At 41.7% G+C, this 23,265-nt stretch overlaps 1 protein-coding gene across 3 annotated transcripts; it reads left to right on the top strand.

Moving 5' to 3' along the window:
* The first annotated feature begins 482 nt into the window (after positions 1 to 482).
* On the top strand, positions 483 to 21,922 carry LOC135483164 (leucine-rich repeat serine/threonine-protein kinase 1-like). 3 transcript variants are annotated; one of them, XM_064763779.1, is made up of 31 exons: positions 483 to 910; positions 1,483 to 1,757; positions 2,353 to 2,527; positions 3,184 to 3,369; positions 3,792 to 3,955; positions 4,485 to 4,699; positions 4,988 to 5,175; positions 5,672 to 5,844; positions 6,197 to 6,332; positions 6,632 to 6,776; positions 7,129 to 7,323; positions 7,528 to 7,634; positions 8,157 to 8,228; positions 8,918 to 9,027; positions 9,235 to 9,342; positions 9,561 to 9,743; positions 9,941 to 10,210; positions 10,435 to 10,600; positions 10,943 to 11,070; positions 11,298 to 11,443; positions 11,769 to 12,023; positions 12,462 to 12,697; positions 13,831 to 14,271; positions 14,743 to 14,864; positions 15,089 to 15,352; positions 15,630 to 15,854; positions 16,236 to 16,361; positions 16,719 to 16,919; positions 17,209 to 17,376; positions 17,624 to 17,728; positions 17,929 to 21,922. In XM_064763779.1, the coding sequence occupies exons 1-31, from the start codon at positions 775 to 777 to the stop codon at positions 19,708 to 19,710; spliced, it is 7,203 nt and encodes a 2,400-aa protein (XP_064619849.1). In that variant the 5' UTR covers positions 483 to 774; the 3' UTR covers positions 19,711 to 21,922. The 3 variants fall into 3 exon arrangements, with proteins under 3 accessions (XP_064619849.1, XP_064619851.1, XP_064619852.1); XM_064763781.1 differs by lacking the exon at positions 8,157 to 8,228 and adding an exon at positions 7,913 to 7,930; XM_064763782.1 differs by lacking the exon at positions 8,157 to 8,228.
* Positions 21,923 to 23,265: the final 1,343 nt, after the last annotated feature.

Below are 23,265 nucleotides of genomic sequence, written 5' to 3'. Positions count from 1 at the left end.
GACAGAGTGAGAAAGAACATCATCACCAAGGATGCAGGCATGCTGCAATCGTTCATGGTACCATTTACAATCAATTTCAAACAGGAGATTCTCGTGCAGGGTTGACTCGAAAAGATACAATATTTCTCACCGCATGAAAGATGAGGATTTTCAGGAAATGGTGCTATCAGAGACACAATCTATCAGAAATAAACTTAACTGCACTGCAAGAAGTGGGGTTGCTGTTATCAGAGACAAAGTCACAACCTACGACAGGTCACATAAAGACATGGGCCCATCTTCACTCCTTCTCATAGCTGAGGATTTACAACCATGCCATCTATATAGAATGAACAGCACTTGTCCTCCAGACAGTAAGCAGATACAAAGTTCCCGCCATAAAGATCCAGCACGTGGGGACAGAACATGATAGAGGACTGTAGACATTCTTTTGACAAAGTTTTGAAGTTAGGGTTTTCCCATATCATGCTCTGTGAACAAGGAAGTGTCCTGGGGAGGTATCCGAGTATGGAACAACAATGTGTACAAAGTTGTGATATTTGCTAAGAACTTGTCATGTCATGGCATATCACTGATCTATGCGTATATAGATATATATACATATAGGTTTCTGGCTACTATCTGGTTCCATGCCCTACCAGGACTACTGTGGCTACTGATAAAGTGTGCACTCTGATTGGCTACACTGATTAACTCGAACTGGTCAATCATAATGATAGAATTTAATGTACTTTGATAGAGGGGGCCTACATGTTTATGTGAAAACTGTAGCTCATGAAATTATCTGGTGGGAAGGGATGGTGGAGTGCAACTCTGCTCACTAACTCGGGAAATTATATGGAGAGGTCATCGGGCCCTGGTCATGCTGGAGGAAGCCAGGAAGATGGGACAAATGACAGCAGATCAACTGGCAAGTAAAACTTTTATTAATATGATTTTTAAGAATGCTTATTACTGTCCATTGCATCATGGAGTCAATCGCTTAGGCCTGGAAAAACCGAGGGTTGGTCGCTGCCTGGACAGGGGAATTTGAACAAGGGCTAGTAAGTCGAAGTGAGACATGATGAAAAGACTTTGGCTACTGGGTAAGGCACCATGGCCCATGCACCAGACACCATATCATATTTGGTAGTTTTAACCAATTTGACCAAACCTGCCTGTGGACTATTGGCCTGCTGACATAGATTTTAATTAGGAGGCATGTTTCAATGATGTATACATGTTTTTAGTCCTTATAAGGTTTGTTCATATTTTGTATTCATTAAAAGTGATTATTGTATGCATTTATATGACATATGCCTGGCCTTGGAGTTGGGACATAAGAACATCTGTATAGGCTACACAGTTGTGTGTAGCATACTATTCAGCATCAGACAAAAGGATGCTGAAATTAAAAAAAGAGATCAAAGTGTGCTAAGTTGGTAAAAAAGGTTAATTTATATGCAGTGGAATTGCAATTGAGAACTCTTTTCCTTCCTTCAGGGTCCGGTGAATTGCCACCAGACAATCTGGGAGTCCCAGATTTTCTGTCTTACGAGGACCTGTTCCAGCTGATAGACAAGGCTGTCTCTACCAATAACAAAACATTGCTGAAACGCGTGTTTGACAAGTACCCTAACGATGTGTTGAATCTTCTGGACCCAAACCTTGGCCAGAAGTCCTTCCTTCACCATGCCTGTAAGATTGGATGTGAAGATATTGTTTTGCTGTTGTTGAACTATGGGGCTGATAGGTATAAGGATGTTGAAATGAAAGAGGTCAGTAACATGTTGGGGTTATCTCATCACTTTGCAGCTTTTATATCATATTCATTCCACTTCAGTAAGATAGGAGAGACCCCTGATGGCGACATTTTGTAACCTTTTCTTGCCTATCTGGCTCCTCCCTTTAAATACAGTGGAACCCCAGTAATATGACCACTCATGGGACCGAGGTTGAATGGTCGCGTTACCGGGGTGGTCACGTTAGTGAAGTAGAAAATCTGGCGACAAACTGCATGATTAAGTTTTCCCGCCAAAATTGCTTAATTTTTTCATAAGTTAAAAATTCTGAAAAATTTTCAAAGCCAAAATTTTTTGGGGGCTGATGATGTTTCTTCATTTTGAGCAGGAAAAACAAGGGAAAAAATATTTTGGGCTTAGAATTTTTTTTCATCTTTCAGAGTCAGTTCAAAATTCTGAACAATTTTCAAAGTCAAAAAAGTTTTGGGACTGATGATGTTGCTTCATTTCGAGCAGAAAAAAAACAAGTGAAAAAAATATTTGGACTTGAAATGTTTTTCATCTATAGCATGACAAATTTGCCGCAATCAATTTCAAATCACGGCAGCATCTTCTCTACTTGCTATTGCAGGGAACTCCGCTTAAACTTGCTTGTGAGTTTGGTCATGCAGAGATTGTAGATGTCCTAATTGGGTGTGGCGTGGTGTGTCCAGTTCCGGAGATATCACCCAGGAACCCCATATATCTGGCCGTACAGAATGGTCACTCTGATGTGATAAGTTGTTTTAAACGATACAATAATGGTGGTAAGTGTGTTTTTGATTCTTGGGGAAGGGTTGTGAAATGGTGGAATAGCATCCGACTTGTGTTCAGAAGGTCATGTGTTGAGATCATGATATTGTGATATCCCCGGACACTTTTGAAAAGAACATGGTCAATGCCAATGTGGATGGGACATGTCCTAGATATTATAGTGCCGGACTTTATACTGAATAACCCAGTAAATTGAAATAAAAACGAGGAAGTTCTTAACAATGAAATTCCATTTCTTCGCACACTGATCATGGCAATGGTGTCAGAGCAGGTCACAGGCCGAGAGATAATGAGAAAATCTAGAGAGTTAAGTGGACTGGTGCTGAGTGAGATAACTATAGCGAGTTTCAGCAAATAAAATGATCCCTCGTGTATGAAGTTTCTGTATCTGTACAAGTTTTAGGTGTGACGTACTAGAATTCTGTATCAGTTCTACGTTTGACAGAGATGTCACACAGGAGCAATATTGCGATATTTTGATTAGCCAAACCTCGTTAAGGGCATAAAGATATTTGCCTCAGGTATGCTGTTTAATCATCGGTTTTGAAGTTTTGAATTCAGGATAGGCGTGTTGCAAAGGAACGAAGACGTTTCTGTAATTATTTCGGCTTCCCAGAACTTTTCTATGTCCACTCTTGTACATTTCTAGAACTACTTTCCGGGCATTACAATGCAAGTGTTCTCCAATACGGAGCATGTTACTACGGTCATGCCGAGCTGGTCAGATACTTTCTTCAGACAACAGATGTCCATGTCAATGCGCCAGTACAACGGGTGCCACTCCATGATATACATAATGCTGATAAGCTGACACCAATGTATGCTGCATGTAAAGGTAATATCTTAAAGGGGCCATATGGTCATGAAATTTGCAATTTACCATTAACCCAGAAATATTTACGTGCCTTTTATATGCAGTGATTCTTTTTATCACCACTTTGTCATCTCTGAGCTCAAGTCATGCGATGTGCAGGCAGCGCCTTCATTACCCCAGTCACCTTCCTCTGTTGGATGACGTCTACTGTAAAGCTACTGTAAAGCACTTATAACTTCCGCCTCTCATTAGAAGTGCAGAGAGGCTACCTTTTCAAGTGGTTTTTTCAATCCCCCCCCCCCCCCCCCGAGAGTATTAGAGTAATTCTAATAATTTGGGTGCAATACAAACTTACTTATTGATTGATTGATTGACAATACTAACATTGTTAGGGAAAAAAATTAAGTGAACAAAATCTGCAATGCTTATTTATCATTGTTTAGGTAACCATGACGATATAGTTTACCTCCTGAGCCGTGAAGGAGCAGACATCACTCCACATCTTCTTGATAACTTCCCGGACATTTTGAAGACTCTTGTCCAGAAATACATCGTCCCATATGAACCAGCTATCTCATCTGATGATCTGGTGGATAACCCGTTAATGGTAAATAATTTAACAGCTAGATTTTTAATAGCGTGAAAGTAAATTTTGTCCCTCTTGCTGTATAATTTATTGTTCCCTGTTGTTTGATAACGGATTATGGTGTATGAGTATAGAGACAACAACCTTAGAGTACAATCTTTCCTTTGTATTACTTGTTTTTATAACGGGGTCTGAGATCCCTTCAAGAGTGGGTTCAAGCCACAGAGATGCCAAGTTTGAGCTTGACATTTCTTTGGCTAATTCTTGGTTTAACTTGTATAATCTAACCTCTGTAATCAGAACACCTCCTTATAAGGGACAGCAATTGTCAGTCCTAAGGGTGAAGAGAGGTTGTATGTGCTTCATATCTTCCACGCTGGCTCTTGATTTATCATTTGTGAATTTTATTCCAAGTCTTACAGCTTTTGCTCTGTGCCTATCACTATAATTTCTAGTTTGAGCCATTACAATGTCAGAAAATATTTCCAAGGGTATACCATGCCAGGCCTCTGTCTTGTATTGCAGGTGTTTTCACCATTGTATACTTCAGGTCCGATGGAAGCGATGTCATCTTTACATCAGTGAGATTCCATATGACTGGTTAAGCCAAAGCCTGGACTTCATTGCCGAGGTTGATATATCACGCAATAAACTCAAGTATCTGCCATCATGGTTACCGTGGAAACTGCCAAACATTGTCAAGTTTGATGCATCCCATAATGATCTGTTGCGTTGCGTACCACCTCAGGATGTTCATTGTGAAAAGTAAGTTCTAAATCATGTAAACTCCACAGAAGCAGCAATTGTCTTCATCTTTCTGCTTGTTCTTCTAGATCAGATTAAAAAGTAACGAGACTCTCTTATGAAAACATGTCATCTACACCTGTTTTCTCTACTAAAATTTGTCAACTCTTGTCTAGGGATTAAGGTCATACCTATCCTACACGAAAACCACTGTTATCTTTGTACAGATCATGATATGTAGAGCTAGTTGATGGGTGGTACTCTTAACTGAAAATATCTAACTAGAACCATCATTCTTTTCTTTACCAGGTTAAGAGAAATCCATCTCTCACACAACAGTCTGGATGCCGTCCCGATGAGGATTTTCCAACTTAAGTCTCTAAAGTACTTGACGCTGAAGGAAAATCTGTTGACGGAGTTGCCCCCTGGGCATGGCAGTAGCATGTTTGATACTGGGAACAGCCGAGCGTCATCAACTTACGAGAGGTTGTCTGGTGGTAAGTTGAGCAATGCGACTGTCTTACCAAATACACAATGACTTCCTCAGAAAATTTTTTTTTGGACTGATGATGTTGCTTCATTTTGAGCAGAAAGAAAAAATAAGTGAAAAAAATATATTTAGACTTAGACATTTTTTCATCTTTCATCTTTCTTTTTTTTGAACTTACTGATAGGTGAAAAAATTTCTAAGTCCAAAATTTTTTTTTCACTTGTTTTTTTCGGCTCAAAATGAAGCAACATCATCAGTCCCAAAACTTTTTTTGACTTTGAAATTTTTTTAGAATTTTGAACTGACTCTGAAAGATGAAAAAATTTCTAAGTCCAAAATTTTTTTTTCACTTGTTTTTTTTTCAGCTCAAAATGAAGCAACATCATCAGTCCCAAAACCTTTTTGACTTTGAAATTTTTTTAGAATTTTGAACTGACTGAAATGTTCCACTGTGTACCAATGTATGAAAGGAAGTAAATCCCAAAATATTGTATCATTTTTAGGATTTGTCGATTTAACCGTAGCATGGACGTGTGAGAATCTGCGAGAATTGGATGTATCCCATAATAGGCTGAAGGAAATCCCCATACATATACAGAGTACATCCCGTCTCGCAAAACTTGATGTATCCTACAATAGACTGATACAATTTCCAGCACCATGGCCTTGTGAAATGGTAAGCTTTAAGTACGTCATTTAAAGGGAGACTATGGGCAAGAACTAGGTGCGCCAGGTTAAGTTAAAGGAAGTTGCCAATAGTTGTCTACTATCTCAAAGTACATTAAATCTATTCTCCATAGTGCAAGGAATATATCTATCACTAGGCAAAAAGGGACAGAAGAAATCGTTCCTTTTGAATCATATTTCTTATAAAAATTTACAAGTAATACTATAAACTTTAAATTTTCTGTGAATGGAACTCCAATATTGACATGTGGATCATGGTTGCAACTCTGATTTCTGTGTTCAAGTACATGACCCGATTTTAATAAGTCGGGTAAACAACCCTTGTCTAAAATTTGTTGTAGGAAAATCTGAATGTGTCGCACAATGAACTGGAGATATTCATCAGTAATGTGGAAACGTTATGGTCGAGGACGCTGAGGTCGCTTCGCCTGGATAACAATCAGCTGACCGAGATTGACCCAGGGATATGTGCCATCAGTAAGTTTAACAATTATTTCGATCACCAAATTCAATCCTTGATTAGGAGGTCCTGATTACAGAGGTCAAATTTAATGGAAATGACAAGAGAGATAGAGAGGTGTCTGCTAAGGGTGGTTCTGCTGTATACACTCCTCGATCCTCCTGTAGGTACCAGTATTTTCCGACAGACACAGACTTTGGGCCTTTACGATGCACGAGTCAAGTAATAATTTTGAAAGGCTGAGTGATAATCAGATTGGGATCGTTTACCTTATTGTAATCCTCTCAGACATTTGAACTTTTCTTCTAATTCAAAGTTACACTAACGTCATTGAGATTGTCGCATAACAAGTTGAAAGGACTACCAGCGACCACTTACTGGAAATGTTCACAGTTGGAGAGCCTCGATTTGGCACGCAATCGTCTTGGTGATCAAGAACGTTATGAAGCGAGTTTGAAAAAGTAAGTTTTTGGTGACTTTGTGATGATTCCTTACATTTTGTAGAAAATACGGCCATCCTTTTACACCCATAATGATCGACAGACACTGAAAGTAGCTGTCTCTTGTGATCATGGCCCAGCAGATCCAACTGCTCTAAACCATTCATTTGCATTTGAAGTTGTCAGCGAATTTCACTGTAATCAATTGGTACAAATACTTTACAAGCCCAGATACGGGAGGTGCACCTTCACCCTCATATAAGAGGAACTATCAACAGGAATGAGCCTCGCATATTTTTGACGCCAACACCATTTTCTGCATCGACTAATCATAATTTCTTGTCAATCTCAATGTTATCAAAAACTGTTTCAGGAGAAAACGTGATCTTCTGCTGAAACCGATCTGGAAGAGACAAAGAGAAGAGTCACGAGCACCCATCACGCAGATTGACCTTCCCGATATGTTCAGTGAGAAGTTGAGATATCTCTCTTTGCGTGGCAACTTCCTTTACGACATTCCACCCACTGCATTCAAGATGAAGAGTTTAGAGACCCTCGACCTAAGAGAGTAAGTATTTTCTAGCCGAGGTACATGTTCACCATATAATCACTAATAGAACTCAGACAGTGTCACACCCATCAACCTCTTTGAACAAGGACAACATGCCCTGTCCTCAGTTTCCCTCATCTTTCAAGAGTTTGTCCTGATTGCTCTTCTTTTTGCCATGACTTTTCTCTATGTTAAATCCAAGTCATTTTCTCTCACCAACAGCAATCAAATCACGGAGCTCCCGAACGAGCTTGGCAAGCTGTCTGCAAGCTGTGACCTTAGGGTTGATGACATCGCAATGAAGAACATTCCAAAGGACGTCTTGAATGGTAAGTGGTCAACCAGATTTGGCACTCTTTACTTCCAAACTCCTATCTCTCATGCCAGTTGAGAACGTTTACCAGCTGCATGGAAGCTAACCAGCCAGCCGCATCAAAAAAGAGCTAGCGACAGGGCTGGAATCTTCTACCTTCCATTAATGACGCAGATGCCTTAACCACAGGGCTTGCGAGATATCTCTAGTTCTGCTGAAAAGCGGAAATACTGATCAGTACCAGTATCAATTAGTCCTGGTTGCAAAGGGTTCATTAATCATTTTCAATTCTAGGTCCACCAAGATTTCCAGGTAGGGAGGAAGCTAACATTTGTGACGACTTTTCAGTGTTTTTCTAAGTTCACTGATCTTGTTCTCTTTCGATCAAGTTTCATGCATTCTAAAAATGTTGTATTTCCAGGAATGTTCTTTTTTCTATGTAAGCTTTTACTATCTTGAGTGTTGTCTCTTTCGACGTAAACTCCCCAGAATGTACTAAATTTCCTGTCTCTCTCTCCCTCTCTCTCTCTCTCTGTAGCATTGTCTAGATCATTCATAGCTAGGAGACCATCCCATGAAGAAACTGCTGTGATCACTACTAAATCTAAGGGTATGGCTATACCTACCCAATGTAACGCTCGACCTTTCCTTTCAAATTCAACAAGTTATACTTGGGGTACCGGCATTCTACTGCTTGGGCCGGAGGGAAATTGCCCACATTGGCTTTTTCATACCAAAACTTGTAAATCTACATGTATGGCGATTCCTACACCATATAAAGCTCAACGTTTGCTTTCTGCTCCAATGAATAATGTTTGGGGTACCAAACATTCTAAGTGTTGGGGAAATCACCTTTTTCATCCTAAATAGTGACCAGCTCCCAAATAGTGACCTAGCCAAATGTTTTTAAGTCCCCATTGTACATAACCGACTCAAGTATTTCCTATTTTTCTATTTACTTCAACGCTTGTTTGGTGCAAAGCAGTATTAGCATCTTTGTGTGCGGGTACAATTATGTATGATGACATGTCGTCAACCAGAGGTAGAATCCATCGCTTTGGTGAGGGTTTTATCTTGCCTTGGCAAAGACAGCAGATACAAGGAGCCGTGGTTTTACGTCTCATTTGAAGGATGAGACGATTCAGGATTCAGGAACCATAATAAGCTGGAAAGAAAGAGTACCAGGTCCAGTGGGAGGTGCAGAGAACAGCTCCCTACCCTTATTGAAGACATCGTTGAAATTGACCATGAATTTTAGTATTGTTTTTCGAATCCAACTTTATTATGTTCTTTCTTCAGCTGACCCTGGAACCCACCTGGCATCTAGACAGGTCCTCACCTACCTCAGGACAAAGCTACGAAAGTCATCACCATACCACAGGATGAAACTTGTTATTGTCGGAAAAGAGGTAATATATAATTAATGTCACCTCCTCTGAAGCAGGAATGACTTGAGAACTGCTGTATACCCTGATAGATTTATTCTTTTTTTATCCTCCAGTAGACAGTAAGAACGGACGGTCTCCTCCGATTGGGAATCTTTCCTAGAGACAGTCAAAGTAAATTTTTATGCATAAGATCAGACTTTTTATTAATTGACATTGTTCAATCTTCAGGGGCGTGGCAAGACAACTCTGTTGTCTGTTCTTCAAGGCCACAAGTATGAGGAGAACATCTCAACTCATGGAGTGGCGATCAAGGAGTGGAGAATAAACCCTAATAAGGTAGGCCGGCATTGCTACTCATTGCCTGACCATGGGTGCCCTTAAAGGCATATGCCATTCATTCAAATCTTTGAAATTGAATTTGAAATTTTTGACGATTGCCAATAGGAGTACTTGAGGTAGAACACAATCTGAACCAATTTTAATCTTGAACGTTTTTTTGAATCTGCTCATCTTTTGCTTACATCTTGATTAAACTTATGTCGTTCTTCTTGCAGCCGTTCACCCTGGCGAGTCGCCCTCCAGTTACCTTCTCAACCTGGGACATGGCCGGCCAGAAGGACTACTATGTCACGCACCAATGTTTCATCTCTCCCAATGCCCTCTATCTTGTGGTTTGGGACCTAACACTTCACAACGAAGGAGTGCTGAACCTTCGGCCTTGGCTTCTCAATATTCAGGTAAGTCGCCAAAACGTAATGGGGCAATATTTAGAAAACTCAACCTTAGAATCAACATAAGATTTGTCTTGATAAGGTTCACAGATTGTTACTCTCTTATTTCATAAATGTGGTGAAACATCACCATTGGATTTCCATTCCTAATATCAGCAGGCTTGTTAATCATAACACAAAGAGTTTTCCCTGTTCCCTTTCAGGCGCGTGCTCCGGGTGCTTGTGTCATCATCATTGGGACATTTCTTGACCGTCTCGATCCTGACCCAAAGGAAAGAGAACGGAAGGTCAATGAATTGAAAACAAAAATCAACCAACTCTTCTCCCGGCCTGGTTTTCCATTGATTCGTGGCATAGCTGAAGTATCGTGCAAGACAATGAAGGGCATCCCAGAATTGAAGGAGCTCATTTATAACACAGCGTTAAACATGGCAGATGCTCATTCCCCCAATGAAAAACTGCTGGGAAGACTGGTAAGTGGCAGGTCCCTTTCTAACCTTGGTGTCCCCTCTATTATGGTGCAACTATAGATTCCATTTTTCCAATCTAAGGAACACCACAACTCTTTCAAACACCGAAAATTGGACAAGATATTAGTGTGAAGCCATGCAGAGCAAAGGTGACAATGTCCTCCGAGTAATACTTTCACCAGATTTTTTGGACAGATTGTTCTAGTGCATCATTGTTTCAATTGCAGGTGCCAAGCAGTTTCTTGGAGCTAGAGAAGCTCGTTGTCGAGGAGGCAAAGAGAAGGAAGAAATCAGGGGAGCATCCTGTCCTGCTCGAAGAAGAGTTTGAGAATCTTGTGAAAAAGATACCACAGGCAGTGAGAGACATCGATACTCCAGAAGAGAGAAACCAAGGTAAGAACCCAGTTTGATGGCTCTGTGGCAGTTTGTTATTTGCTCATTGGATTAACAACCAATACTGACACATTACCGGAGCAAATCGCTTTACTTGCCTTGAATGAGATCGAAAAGGGAAAGTTATTGTAGGCTGTACCTGGTGCGGATACCAAGGGCAACCAAAAGACACCAATCGAGTGAGAATTGTAAATAGTTTGTGATGAATGCCCCCTTCCTGGCCAAATATTGAGTAGAGCCTGTGCAATAACCACAGCTGTAGTTGCACAATCTGAAGCTGCGCTTGGCCAAGGCAAGTGCTTAAGACCTCATTTTCCATATTACTTACATTTCAACTTTCAGTTGCCAAATTCCTCCATGAGACAGGCATCCTGCTCCACTACAGTGACCAACACCGTGCTCTTAACTCTCTCTACTTCATTGACCCGTCCTGGCTGTGTGACATGCTTGCTGCTGTCATCAACTTTGAGGTAAGAGAACAGGTATTGCTGTGCTCCAAGTAACAGAGAGGCTTACATGTAGTCAATGGATTCTTGTTTGAAATTTACATCTTAATTGTAATGGCAGAGTAATCTTAGCATAAGGAGCAACTAGCATACGGAGACTTGCTGGTCGACTCTTCCGATATCCTCCTTTCCTTAGCAAAGGAGCTGCATGAAATGGCTTGGTGTATACATTCTGTGTTCCATGTTTTCAGAATGTGCAGAATGGTATGTTGAGACTGAGCAAGGTGAAGTCAGCTCTGACAAAAGCTGACGAGAAGCGATTTCCTCAGACACTGTTCCAGGAGTACCTACACCTGTTGGAGAGATTTGACATCGGTCTGCAGCTTGATGATGAGAGGTACAACAATTGACTTTGCTTGGACAATCTGCTTGAGGGGATCGTTATCAAGTTTGGAAAGAACTTTGTCTCAAGAAAGGAAATCTTCAAACTGATGAAGTCCAAACCCTTCCAGGTTTCTGGTAGCAAAATTCCTCGATATGTACACCTTGGTTGTCTTAAACATCAAACATAGTCCTTTCCATCTTCATCAAACGATATTGATTTAAAGAGATGTCACCATGTAAAGGTTACTCCGTAATTTGTGCCTGATTATGTTAGCATCTTGGTCTTTATTGTCCTATTTGCAATATGACTCTTCAGAATTTCAGTGTTATCATTCCAGGTTGCTCATTCCATCCAAGTTGGGTTCAAGTCGCCCTGCTGTCACAAGCGGTAACGAGGATGTATTGGGCAGTGAGCAACAGAAGTTATACCGTTGGTACAAGATGGAGTATGTCCCAAGCGGATTCTGGAGCAGGCTGATTGTCCGCATCCTGGTTGGGATACGCCAACAGAAGCACTTGCTGTCACTCCGCAGTTCTCAATTCCCGCAAGCTGCCAGGAAGGTGACGAAGGACCTCTCAAAGCAGTGGAGCCTGTAAGTCCTTTCTTGTTGTGTCCTTAACTGCTTAATGCCCGTCCCTTGGTGATGGACAAGTTTTTTCAGAGTTGCCAAATTAATGTTCCCCTCTTTCAGCATCTGACAGAACTGTATCTCAGCCAGTCAGGAAGAAATAAGGTTAAAATGTGTCATTTCCTCATGACCCAGTTAGGTTATTCCTCATGTTATTCAACTACTAGACGATTTCAATGGATACGATTGATTGCTTTGGCTGTCTATGATAACATGACACAGTGTGTGCAGAAATGCACTGTTATGCACATCATTTAAGTTCTAGGATGCACTGAATTACCAAAGCGAACCAACCATCATAGCGAAGTGGTCAAGGGCTCATATCAGTTAGAAGCACCCAATGTTTGTCTTCTTTTGACTCAAATGTTTGGTTCCCCTGAAATATCTGTGCTGACATTTCAGCAAAGGGTCACATCGAGCCTTCCACCTGAAAGACAACAATCAAGTCTGGTGGCGGCATGGTATAGTCGTCAACCACCAAGACGGCTACTTCATCGTCGAGTCTTCATCTGCTGTGTTTGCTGACCCGACAGGATTCGAGGGAATCCTCGTCACCGTATATTCAACAGTCGGAAACTTTTCAGCAATGGGATTTGTTGCTGACCTGATCGATTCCCTCATAGCAGAGTGGTTTCCAGGTAAGTGAGGCATTTTTGGATATCTGTCTCGGGAAGGTTTGAAACCAATTTTTAAGATCAGGGGATGGGGCTTGCTTCAGAAGTCTTCTTTGCGCCTACCCCTATTTGCTCTATATGTAGCATGAGGGATAAATGTCATTGTGGCATGATGAATGCCATAGTGTTATTAGATTTAGTTGGATACAGCATTGGTTGACTATAACAGTCAGGCATGTTTCCAGGGTAAAAACAACAGGCACATGCCCCCCCCCTCTATCATGAAAAAATTGTCTAAAATTAACCATGAATTTTGGGTTATTGTCATAAAGACATCTTTGTGCCATTTCTTTCTTGGAGGCACTCCCTCCATCTTGGACTCCTGATACACCCCTGACGACGTTCTTTATTACTCTATGCTTTAGAAATTGTTATAAGTTAGTGTCACAGATAATTTAAACCTTCTTCTTACAAGAATTTACTCTATGTTTGGCCATCTTTAGTTGTGTACCGTCGCTGGTGTGGCAGGGAAACCCATGATTCGAGAGGTGATTGTGTGGTATAGTGGTTTCTGCTTTTGGTCCAGGTTTCATATTAACGGTAACATGATGGGCAGTGCACAATGGGCATGTGATGTTTACCCTTTCATTGGTGGATGTACTGGGCCTCTGTTACCTATAAACAGTGCTAAACAGCTCTACCACACACCCTGATCCGAGGCTGTATAAAATGATGGCTGCTATCCTCACTTTCCGGCTTAAGCAGTGCAACCATGACCTAAATTTGTCATCTCACCGATCCAAAAATCATTGAGTTGTGGTTCATTTATAGAATATGTTGAGAAGCATCATAGCCTATATTATGAGAGAATAGACTACCACACTGACTTAATCCGTAACAACTACGAGATATTGTAATCTACCTCGGCTTCATTGTAATAAAGACAATAATGTTGGACAGCTTGACCATTTACATGATGCTGCATGACTGCATGAATTCCTCAAGGAACAGCAACTTGCATAGTTCTTAAAAGCCTACACGGTTCGCTGAATATTTGAAATTTGGTATCGAATTTGAAAATTTCAAATTGGGGATGATGTAATCCCACAACCTCTACTTTTAGCTATGTGTGCCTAGATGGAATCGTATTATTTCAGGTTTGGAGGGTCTGAATGATCGCGGTGAACCAACGATCAGTCGTATTATCCCCTGCCCCTACTGCATCAAGATGGAGGAGGAAGACCCAGAGGACTACAGCACCCTTCTCCGCATCTGCCACTTCATGTATGAAGACTGCGCTGTCGCTGCTCTCGAGAATGACAACTGTACGATCAGCTGTGACAAACATCCACAGGCCGTCCCGTTGATCATTTTGGTGCCTGATCTCCTATTGGCTGATCTGCCTAGTAGACTCTTTCTAGATGTTTCCGAGTTACTCCTTGAAGAGACTGAGGAGAATCGCCTTGGCCAGGGCGGTTATGCATCCGTTTACAGGGCCAAGTTCAAAAGAAAGGAGGTTGCTGCTAAGGTCTTTCACTCAGCTGTGAAGTTCAAAGATGCAAGTAGAAATCGTAATGCCGGAGGTGCTTCTTTTTTCGGTAAGCGTGAGAACTACATTGTATCTGGTTATGATTCTTCGCATTTCTGCATTGATGTTGTGGCAGTGGCTTATCAGTTGGATAGAGTATATTCTTAACTCTACAAGATCGTTCCTGCTTCCTATCCTAAGGCCCTTTGCCTTCAAGCCCAGAATAGTGGACAAATCTCAAAGTATTAAGAGTGCATTACATAATATAACTATACATAAACGCAATAGCATACCTGTGTTCACCCATGCAATCAGCATCACCTATGAGTTTAATAAAGGGTGTAACCCTTGAAAACCCTTAAAGAGGTTGACTGCCAGGAACACAGTCTCACAATGTTGGGACATCACGCAAAGCAGGTATGAAAGGCCTAAAGTGGTAAGTGATCTTGACTTTTGCAGATTCTTAGAAAACATATAGGATAAAAGTATGTTTTTCTATTTTCTGATGTATCTGATTTGATTGAAATATCTTCTGCTGTAGGTGATACAACATCGACTGAGGTGGCATCTGAAGCATCAGAGGCAGACTTCCCAATGGAACAGATTGGACGCTCTCACCAGCTAGACAGCCTGCGCATATCCTTTGAAGACGTTGGCATTCAGGTAGGCTTAAGAAGTTACAATCTTGAAATGTTTTGTAACAAAGAATGGAATTGTAAAGTAAAGCCATGTATAGAGAAGAAACAAGACAGCAGTTGGAATGGCACTGGAATGTCACAGCAGGAATGAAGCAATGTCATGGCTGAAAAAGCAAGAACTAAATTCAATATCTTTTCAAAACTTCAACATCAAAAATGTACATTTCCATTTCACTTCATTCACCACAGGCCATCCAAATGTTCCGCGAACTCCGAAGTGAAGTGGCTCTGATGGCGAAACTGCGACATCCATGCATTGTGACATTGATCGCTACCTCCGTCAAACCGCCATGTTTCCTTCTGGAATTGGCACCAATGGGAAGTCTGCAGTCAGTCTTGGAGAACGAGTTGAAAGAAAAGGGATTCAAGGACAGTCTCACTCGGTACAGAACAAAGGACACCACACAGCCAAGTGTCCTCAGTAAGATGCTGACCTATAAACTCGTCTTACAGGTATGTGTACATCATTCTCAGGTCGACTGTCATTTTAGGACTTACTTACCGAGACCACATTTCCCCTGAGCCAGAGTGTCATGCAGGGACATCCTTGTGTGTTGTTTTCTGCGTTATCCACTCTCGATGCCTCATTCCTGAGATGTCTACCTTTCTTTACTTACAATTCATTTACTGGAGGTTTAGGTTATCATCTTTTCTGTCTCCCTAAAGTTAGGCCCATGAGAACCACCCTTGAGGTTCCGAGGAATTTCTCACCCGTATTTTTCCTTCACAGATAGCCCTTGCAATACGCTACCTACACAAGTACAACATCATCTACCGCGACTTGAAAAGTCAGAATGTTCTTGTCTGGAATCTTGACCTGAACAAACCAGTCAATGTTAAACTCTCCGATTATGGAATATCGTGCTTCAACACTCCCCAAGGGATCATGGGAAATGAAGGGACGCCAGGATATCAAGCTCCAGAAATTCAGACAGGGGTGGCTTATGATGAGAAGGTTAGTTCTCGCTGCTAGAGGAGACTGTGATGTTGTCTGGCTGTGATGATGGGTCATGTTGGCATGTGCATCTCGGGAGATAGATGACCAAGGGTAAATGCTATAACAGGAGTATTATTAAAAGATAGTCTTTTCTTCACTGAAACTAAGCTAATATATCAGAGATGATGAAAGTATTTTTCATGTATCAATAGCTTATCGGTGCTAAACACTGCCCAATTTGCTTCTGATGCTTTGGTACTGCCCTTGCAGATCCCATATCTCACTAAAGCGCATATAGTCACACAACTTTTGCAGAAACAGAACAAAAAGTTGTTCAAGCTCATCGGACTCCAGTTACTGCCCCATTAGATATCTCACGCTTTGTAACTTTCTATGCAGGTTGACCTCTTTTCGCTGGCAATGACAATCTATGAGATTATATCAGGCCACCATCCCCTTGACCACTACCATTACCCTGGACAGGTCATCCAGGCTGTCCGAAAAGGAGAGAGACCATCTCTTCAGGTAGGGTAAATTATATTTCGTGGTATCAATGTGTCCATTTTACCAATTTTAGTGGCCTAGTGAAATAAGCATGCACGACGTGACATGGAGATCGTAGGTTCAAGGCCAGTTCATAGTTTAAGCCCAATTCTTCTGGTTTGGTTGAGCTAAGCTTGTAAAAATGTGGCACAAACTACCTTTTCTGGTATTAGCGATAGTTTTGGGCTCACAAGCCAAGCGTTATTGGCCTTTTCATTAGAAAGTTTTGCATTGAATTCCCCCAATATACCATGATATCAAGAATAAATAAAGACAAGTCTTTCTCAATTCTTGATTATATTAACGGTAAACACAAACGTGTCGCCCTATTTTCTCCAGGAATTGAACATCGATTCCAAATTCCCCTGCCTTGAATCCCTGATGAAAGACTGCTGGAATGCTGGGCCGGAGAGCCGTCCATCTGCCAATGATGTTGTGCGTCTGCTGAAGAGGACTGAGTTCGTTTGCCAGGAACGACTGCTTCCACAGGCCGACCAAGGCCTCATCTGCTCAGTTGACTGCATCTATGCTCCATATTTGGTGAGTAGCCGAACCTCGCCGAACCTCCAGCTCATCAGTGATATAGGCTACATTCACAACCTTAATTTGATGAATTGTCAAATTCATGTAGACCCCTCAATCACCACACTTTTCGAGATTTGGTATATTCCATGTCCAACGTAAAAAGACTTAGGCTGAGTATTTGGTTGTCTAGAACGAAATATGGGGGATGCAGGCATACCTGAGGGTATTGCCCAATTCGCAATACCAATTGCTCAGTACTTGAGTAGATTTCAATACAGTAACATGTATCGAATCTTGCTTTCAGAAATCAAAGAACCAGTTTGTTTGGATCTGGGGTGGCCAAAATGATGATCGTGTCTTCTCAGTGCTGGATGTGGAGCGTGGGGTCTTCCGTGCAAACAAAAAGAGCTGCCCTGGGCCGAAAGCTATGTGCACGACACGTGTCGGAAACACCATGTGGATCGGAAACAAGGTAGGAAGGAACACTTATTTGAAGTACTGCTCTGAATTGAAATCCATAACCTTCACGTAGTGGTGATGCAGGTTGGTTATACCATGATGCAATACTTCAGCTAGGAGACAAAAGTCACAATTTGTCACATGACATTACTTTGGAGGTGATATACCACGGCCTGCTTTTGTGCTATCAAGTGACGATTTTCACAGTTTGACACTACTATGGGGTTAAATAGCTGATAGCTTTTAATTTTTACTTGCAGGGCAATGAGATCGAGATCTTTGGCTATAGGAAGACAGGTCTGCCAGAAACCCTTCGGGTGATTTACCTCGAGTCTACACCCCTGCACATGTTATATGAGACGACTGTGAGTATTGTATAAGATCCTGTCTTCAGTTAAAAACTTATGTCACAAGGTGAATCAGGCCTATAATAGTCTAAAACTAGATATTTCAACGGTGAAATGTATATGCCCAGATCCTTGCCGATGTGAATAACTTGGATGTTATACCTTCTCATTTCAGTTACCAGCGTTGTATCTTTCATTTTCGATTCTTGTAATTTTAGGAAGAGACAGCAGGACCGTCAGTGCCATCAGGGACGTCAGAGCCATCAGGAAATGCTACGTCACCACAAAAGGTATACGTTGCACAGGAAAGTGGCATCATATCTGTCTTCTCCTGTGCAGACCCAGCCTCGAGAACTGGAGATGAGGAGACAGGGAGGAGAAATGTGGCAATTGCGTTATCCATCCAGAAGGAACCCCACCAGACCGGTGACACCGATAATTGGACACTGTGCACTACCATTCAGCTTTGTCAGGGGGAGAATTCAGACACTCCTGCCACTTGCTTGGAAAAAGTTGCAGCAATGGATGAGATATGGGTCGGGTGTGAGAACAGTATTGCTATCATCAGTTCAAAGACTTTAAAGGTCAAAGGTCCTCGAATACCATTGAAGCAGATGACATTTGTTAAACAATTGAAAAGCTTTGGTAAACGTGTGTGGTGTTTGCAGCAGTGGTCTTGTGAAATCATAGAGTTTGATGCAGAGTCGCGAACACAAAGGTATCTGTTCAACTGCATGGATGCTAAGATTAACGCGGTGATAGCTGAACGACAGTTTGAACCTGAGGCAGCTTTTGGAAATGAGGACATTGACAATCCAGTGGTGCGGAGAGGTCGATCCAATCCAAAGAGTAGTTCAAGCAGCCGTGATAGGGTTGGGGGATTCTTTACAGAGGTTGCGATAGATGGTTCAAAGTCTGGTGAAGAACCAGAGTCACTGGAAAGTAGATCAGGGAAAGATTTGACAGCAGATGCACACTCTGAGCTGTCGTCTGCTACTGGGGCAGTGTCGTCTGCTACTGGGGCAGTGTCGTCTGCTACTGGGGCAGTGTCGTCTGCTACTGGAGCAGTGGCGTCTGCTACTGAAGCAGTGTCCCCTGGAGCAATGTTGTCTGCTGGAGCTGTAGCAAAGGAAGTGCCAAATGACTTTGGAAAGCAATTCAATGAAAACTTGGGGAAAAAAAGAAATGTTTTCCTTGAGGAATATTTCAAGAACACTGCTGCAATGAAGGAGTCTGAACAAACTGACTATCCAATAAAACCAGAACCTCCTTCCCCAGGTAGTAGCATTGTGGACTCAATTGTGAAGTCGCTGACCAAAGGTGATACAGCCATTAGATCGGAACCTGCATCACAGCCTGATACCTGTGTCGGAACGCTCAAGAGTAACGAGATTGAAAAGTGCCTGGATATGGTGAAGGAGGAGATTTTGAGTGATAAATTTGGTGAGAGTGGGGAAGTTGTGGGACTTAGTTCCCAGACCCTGCCCAACCAAAAGATAAATCGAAAGATCGGCCGTCGACGAGGTGTCAGCGAATGGGGGAAAAAGATGAAGAAGTTTAACAAGGATGACATTGCGCAGATAATGCATCAAGTACGATCACTACTAGTTGTTAGGGACCAGACTCTCTGGATCGGGCAAAATAGTGGTGATATTATCGTAGTTAGTATTGATGACAGTAGCCTCTGTTACAATCCCTATGGTCAAGTGTTGTCTGTTCTAGAGACAAAGGACATGGAAGGCCACAAAAATGGACGAATTCGCCATCTTGTTGGCGTGGGGCCAGACCGGGTGTTGGCAACACGCTTATTCCATAAAGCTGGCAGTGATGGATCGGCGGCTGATTTAGGGTGCGAGTCAGGAGATGAGGATGATGATGCTAGTTGTGCTGTCTACCAATTGGTGGTTTGGGAGGCGTATGGTTGTGAGGAATTCTATCGTGTGCAGACGCTTTGGAATCAGTTGCGGACTGCCGAGATTGAAAAGGAGGGGAAGTTGTAAATAAATGGAGCCTTGTGGCTGATGAAAGTGAATCACAGAGACATGTATTGTACATGTGCTATGTACTTCTAAAATAGAACAGTGAGGGGCCTATTGCTGGGCCATTGGTACTAATGATCTTTATGGTGTTCCTCACTCCATGTAAAGGCTGTTTTGGTTGCATCAGAAAATGTGTGCAAACATTCTATCACACTTTATGTCTGCAGTTCGTATGTTTGTCCACAGTATCACCTACACGAGAACTCCAAAGGATACATTAGCCATGGCCTGGCAGTACCTTATGTATTACACCTCTGCTGCTCCACCTTTGAAGGAACGCAGGCTTCGTCGGTGTGGTGCAGTGCCACCATCGGCACCTATCACGCCTATGAGATCCAAGGTTTGATTCCTGGTCGGTCCCAGTAAACTTGTGTGATAAAAAGGGCAACCCTTTTCGTCTGCATAGGTGTCTTATGGGTTCATTATAGTCAAGTAATATTGTTTATTCATCATTTCCAAAATAGGTGCCAAATTTGCACTGACTTTTTTCTTCAGCCTTGATCCAGGCAATGTCTTTGCATCCCAACAACAATGGAAGTCACCAAAAGGACGCCTCTTAAAACTAGGCTGGGAGAAAAGACTAGAAAAACTAGGATGACACCTTTGATATTTGAGTGAAAATGATGAATAGAGTTAATAATGTCTTTGTTGATTCCCAGCTCTCAATTCAATATTGAATGATAGCCAAACATTACAAATGAAGTTTTTACATGGAGGGCAGTGAAATGTTTTGAGGACGCATCAGAAATTATCACAAATGAGGCTGTGAGAATCAGAGTCAACTAGGAGACAATTTTTTTTTTGACAGAGGCTTATTGGTGTGGCTTCATCCATTTATCCAGGGATAGCATCACTCCACTTTCCTTTACCATTGAGGACCCACAACTAGCCTACTTTTTAATAGTAGACTCTGAATCTCATTGCCTCAACTTAAGTACCAACAAGAAGAAGACATCCTAATCAGCATTATATTGAATTATCAAATATTAGAATTTTAGTAGAAGTAGAGTTTTTAATTAGCTCAGCTGACAAGCTGAGCTATTCATATGAGTAAATGGTAGAATGAATGTCCGTCTGTCTGTCTGTCTGTCTGTCTGTCTGTCTGTCCGTTAAACAGGCACGTTTCAAAACTATGGCGGATAGGCGATAGATTTTCCCTATAAGCCATTTAGACTCTTCAGGACTCCTGAATAGACCAAGTGTGGGTCCGGCAGGATTAACAGTTTGGCCACCAGGGGGCAAAAAGCCTAAATCAGAAAACAATTTTTTTGCGCTTTATTCAAGCAGATAGAAGCTTGAAATAAAGTTGAAAAGGACCGCATGCATGTAGGTCTTGAAACTACTAAGAGTAGTTTTGATTGATACTACCAGTTGGCGTTACTGAGCCAAAATCTGTGTTGACCTAGTTTAAGCTTGATTTGAATTTCCCGCTCTTGTATGACTCTTAAGGTTGTGGGTTCCAATCCCACTTCGGGTCAATTTTTTTTTTTTTTTAATTTTTACTTTTTTCACTTGTAAATACATTTTCTTTACTTTTTTGAATAATTTGGTGGGCGGCCATCTTGGTTTTTTTTTTCTATTTTAAAGCCTTTGCTGTATCCAGAGTGACATGAATTTTATGGTTGGTGTACAATAAGTCTCCTTTACATGATATCACATGGGCTTTCTATTTGACCTACTTTTCAAGGTCAGCCTGGCTCAGGCACTTAGATTTGACTAATAAGTGGCATATTTGTCACCATTTAAAAGTCTTTACTTTGGTATGTTTGCCTGATATATTGACAAAACTGAGGTTGAAAGAGATCTATCGGGTACTTTCCATGTTCATATATTTCAGCTGAGCGCCAGGCCCTTGGGCCTCTTGTTAATGTTCAAAATTAATGTGAGCGGATCAGAGTTATGCGGATTTTAACCCATAATAGGCAAAGAGGCTTGTTTTTGCCTGCTAGTTACAAGTCTGTCAAGCGATGGCGCTGTAATTGATCTTGAACTGATGTCATTCATAAGCAGGTAACATCATCCAAATAGGAAAATATGGGAATATCATTCCATCTTTTATCGAAAGGGTTAATGTCGTTACTCAATGTTTAGTGACATCCAGACTGTCACAGCAAGATTATCTGTACAAAGTCTTTAATGAGATCATTTGAAAAATAACCTTGCTTTAAAGTAACCTCATTTCTTTATTGTTATTTTTGATGAATGATCATGTCATGGTTGCATCTGTGTGACTTACATTTGCAGAAACTTTAAAGATGGAATGCCACATCTAATGACAATCTGAAAGGGGAGCTTCATCAAGCACATCTTGTCCTTCACAGAGAACGATAACCTACATATATTTGGGACACCCTGAATAGCTAAATCATCATCAACCTTCTTTTGAGACACCCTGAATATTGAGCTTAGAAACACATTTTTGGGACACCCTGAATTGCTAGTTCTTCATCCTAGAGAGAGAACAGCCTACAGTCCTTTGTGCAACTTTGTCAAGTACGCCTTGTTAGAGAGCAACCTGCTGTCCTTCGGGGACAAAACAACCTACAACATCCTTTTGAGACACCCTGAATAGCTAGTCGTCACGAGCTACACCTCATCCATGGGCAATTCCAGGCACTGTTGATAGGGTAGAGGAGTGTTTACTGTAATATGGATATCATGTACGTTTCATCCAGTACATCTCATTCTTGTAAGAGAACCCGGGAAGAGAACAACGTGCATGTCTTTCGGTATTGGGAGCTCTTCATCAAAGACATACATATCTTTGTTAGAAAACAACCTACAGTATTTTGAGACATCACATCTCACCCAGGGACAACAACACAATCACCTGTTGGAGACGAGGATGCCATCCAATCCAACTGCTTCATGAGATTGTGTACTTGGTGACCAACGCTGCATTGTCCCTTGATGAATAGAAGACAGGACGTTTGACTGGAGCAAAAATCAATGAGGATGAGGATGAGTGGAACAACGAAGACCTAAAGCAAACAGCCAATGGCAAAGAACACAGGAATGTCTTGTGACTCAAAAAGATATGATGACCCATTGGAATATGGAAAAGGGAGCACTTCTCACGGACAGTCCGTCTCATCAGATAGACTGTCTATGGGAAGACAACACATCTCAAGGACACCACAACTCGTCGAGGGACTTGATTCGATCTCCAAGATCGTCTATGGGAAGAAAGAACGTCTTAAGGACAGGAGATTTCAGCCGGTGACTGGATGCAATGTTCAAGTAGAATGCCTATGGGAAAGATAGGACATGAGGGCACGTCTCATTCAAAGACATGATGCGATCTCCAGGCTTAGGGCGGGGGAGCACATCTCTAGGACTGCGTCACGTCTCCTCCAGGCGACAAGAGCACCACCACATGTAGATTAAAGGGCTCAGAGTCCTGCGACAAATGTCACGTAACATTCTGTAGGACTGTCCACTGATGAAAAAGAGAGGATGTTTCGCAGGGCCCAAAGTAATTGAAGACGAAGCTGTGTGGCTCACCGATGACATGGA

This window comes from Lineus longissimus, chromosome 2, assembly GCF_910592395.1.
Source record: "Lineus longissimus chromosome 2, tnLinLong1.2, whole genome shotgun sequence".
Taxonomy (NCBI): domain Eukaryota; kingdom Metazoa; phylum Nemertea; class Pilidiophora; order Heteronemertea; family Lineidae; genus Lineus; species Lineus longissimus.
This window is presented reverse-complemented; position numbering and strand designations above follow the sequence as displayed.

What these genes read in the sequence shown, in the direction of transcription:
- LOC135483164 (XM_064763779.1), top strand. Translation starts at nt 775, where the DNA reads ATGAAATTATCTGGTGGGAAGGGATGGTGGAGTGCAACTCTGCTCACT. An exon ending in TAAACGATACAATAATGGTG is followed by an intron (nt 2,528 to 3,183) that starts GTAAGTGTGTTT and finishes GTACATTTCTAG; the next exon opens with AACTACTTTCCGGGCATTAC. An exon ending in TGGTGGATAACCCGTTAATG is followed by an intron (nt 3,956 to 4,484) that starts GTAAATAATTTA and finishes TGTATACTTCAG; the next exon opens with GTCCGATGGAAGCGATGTCA.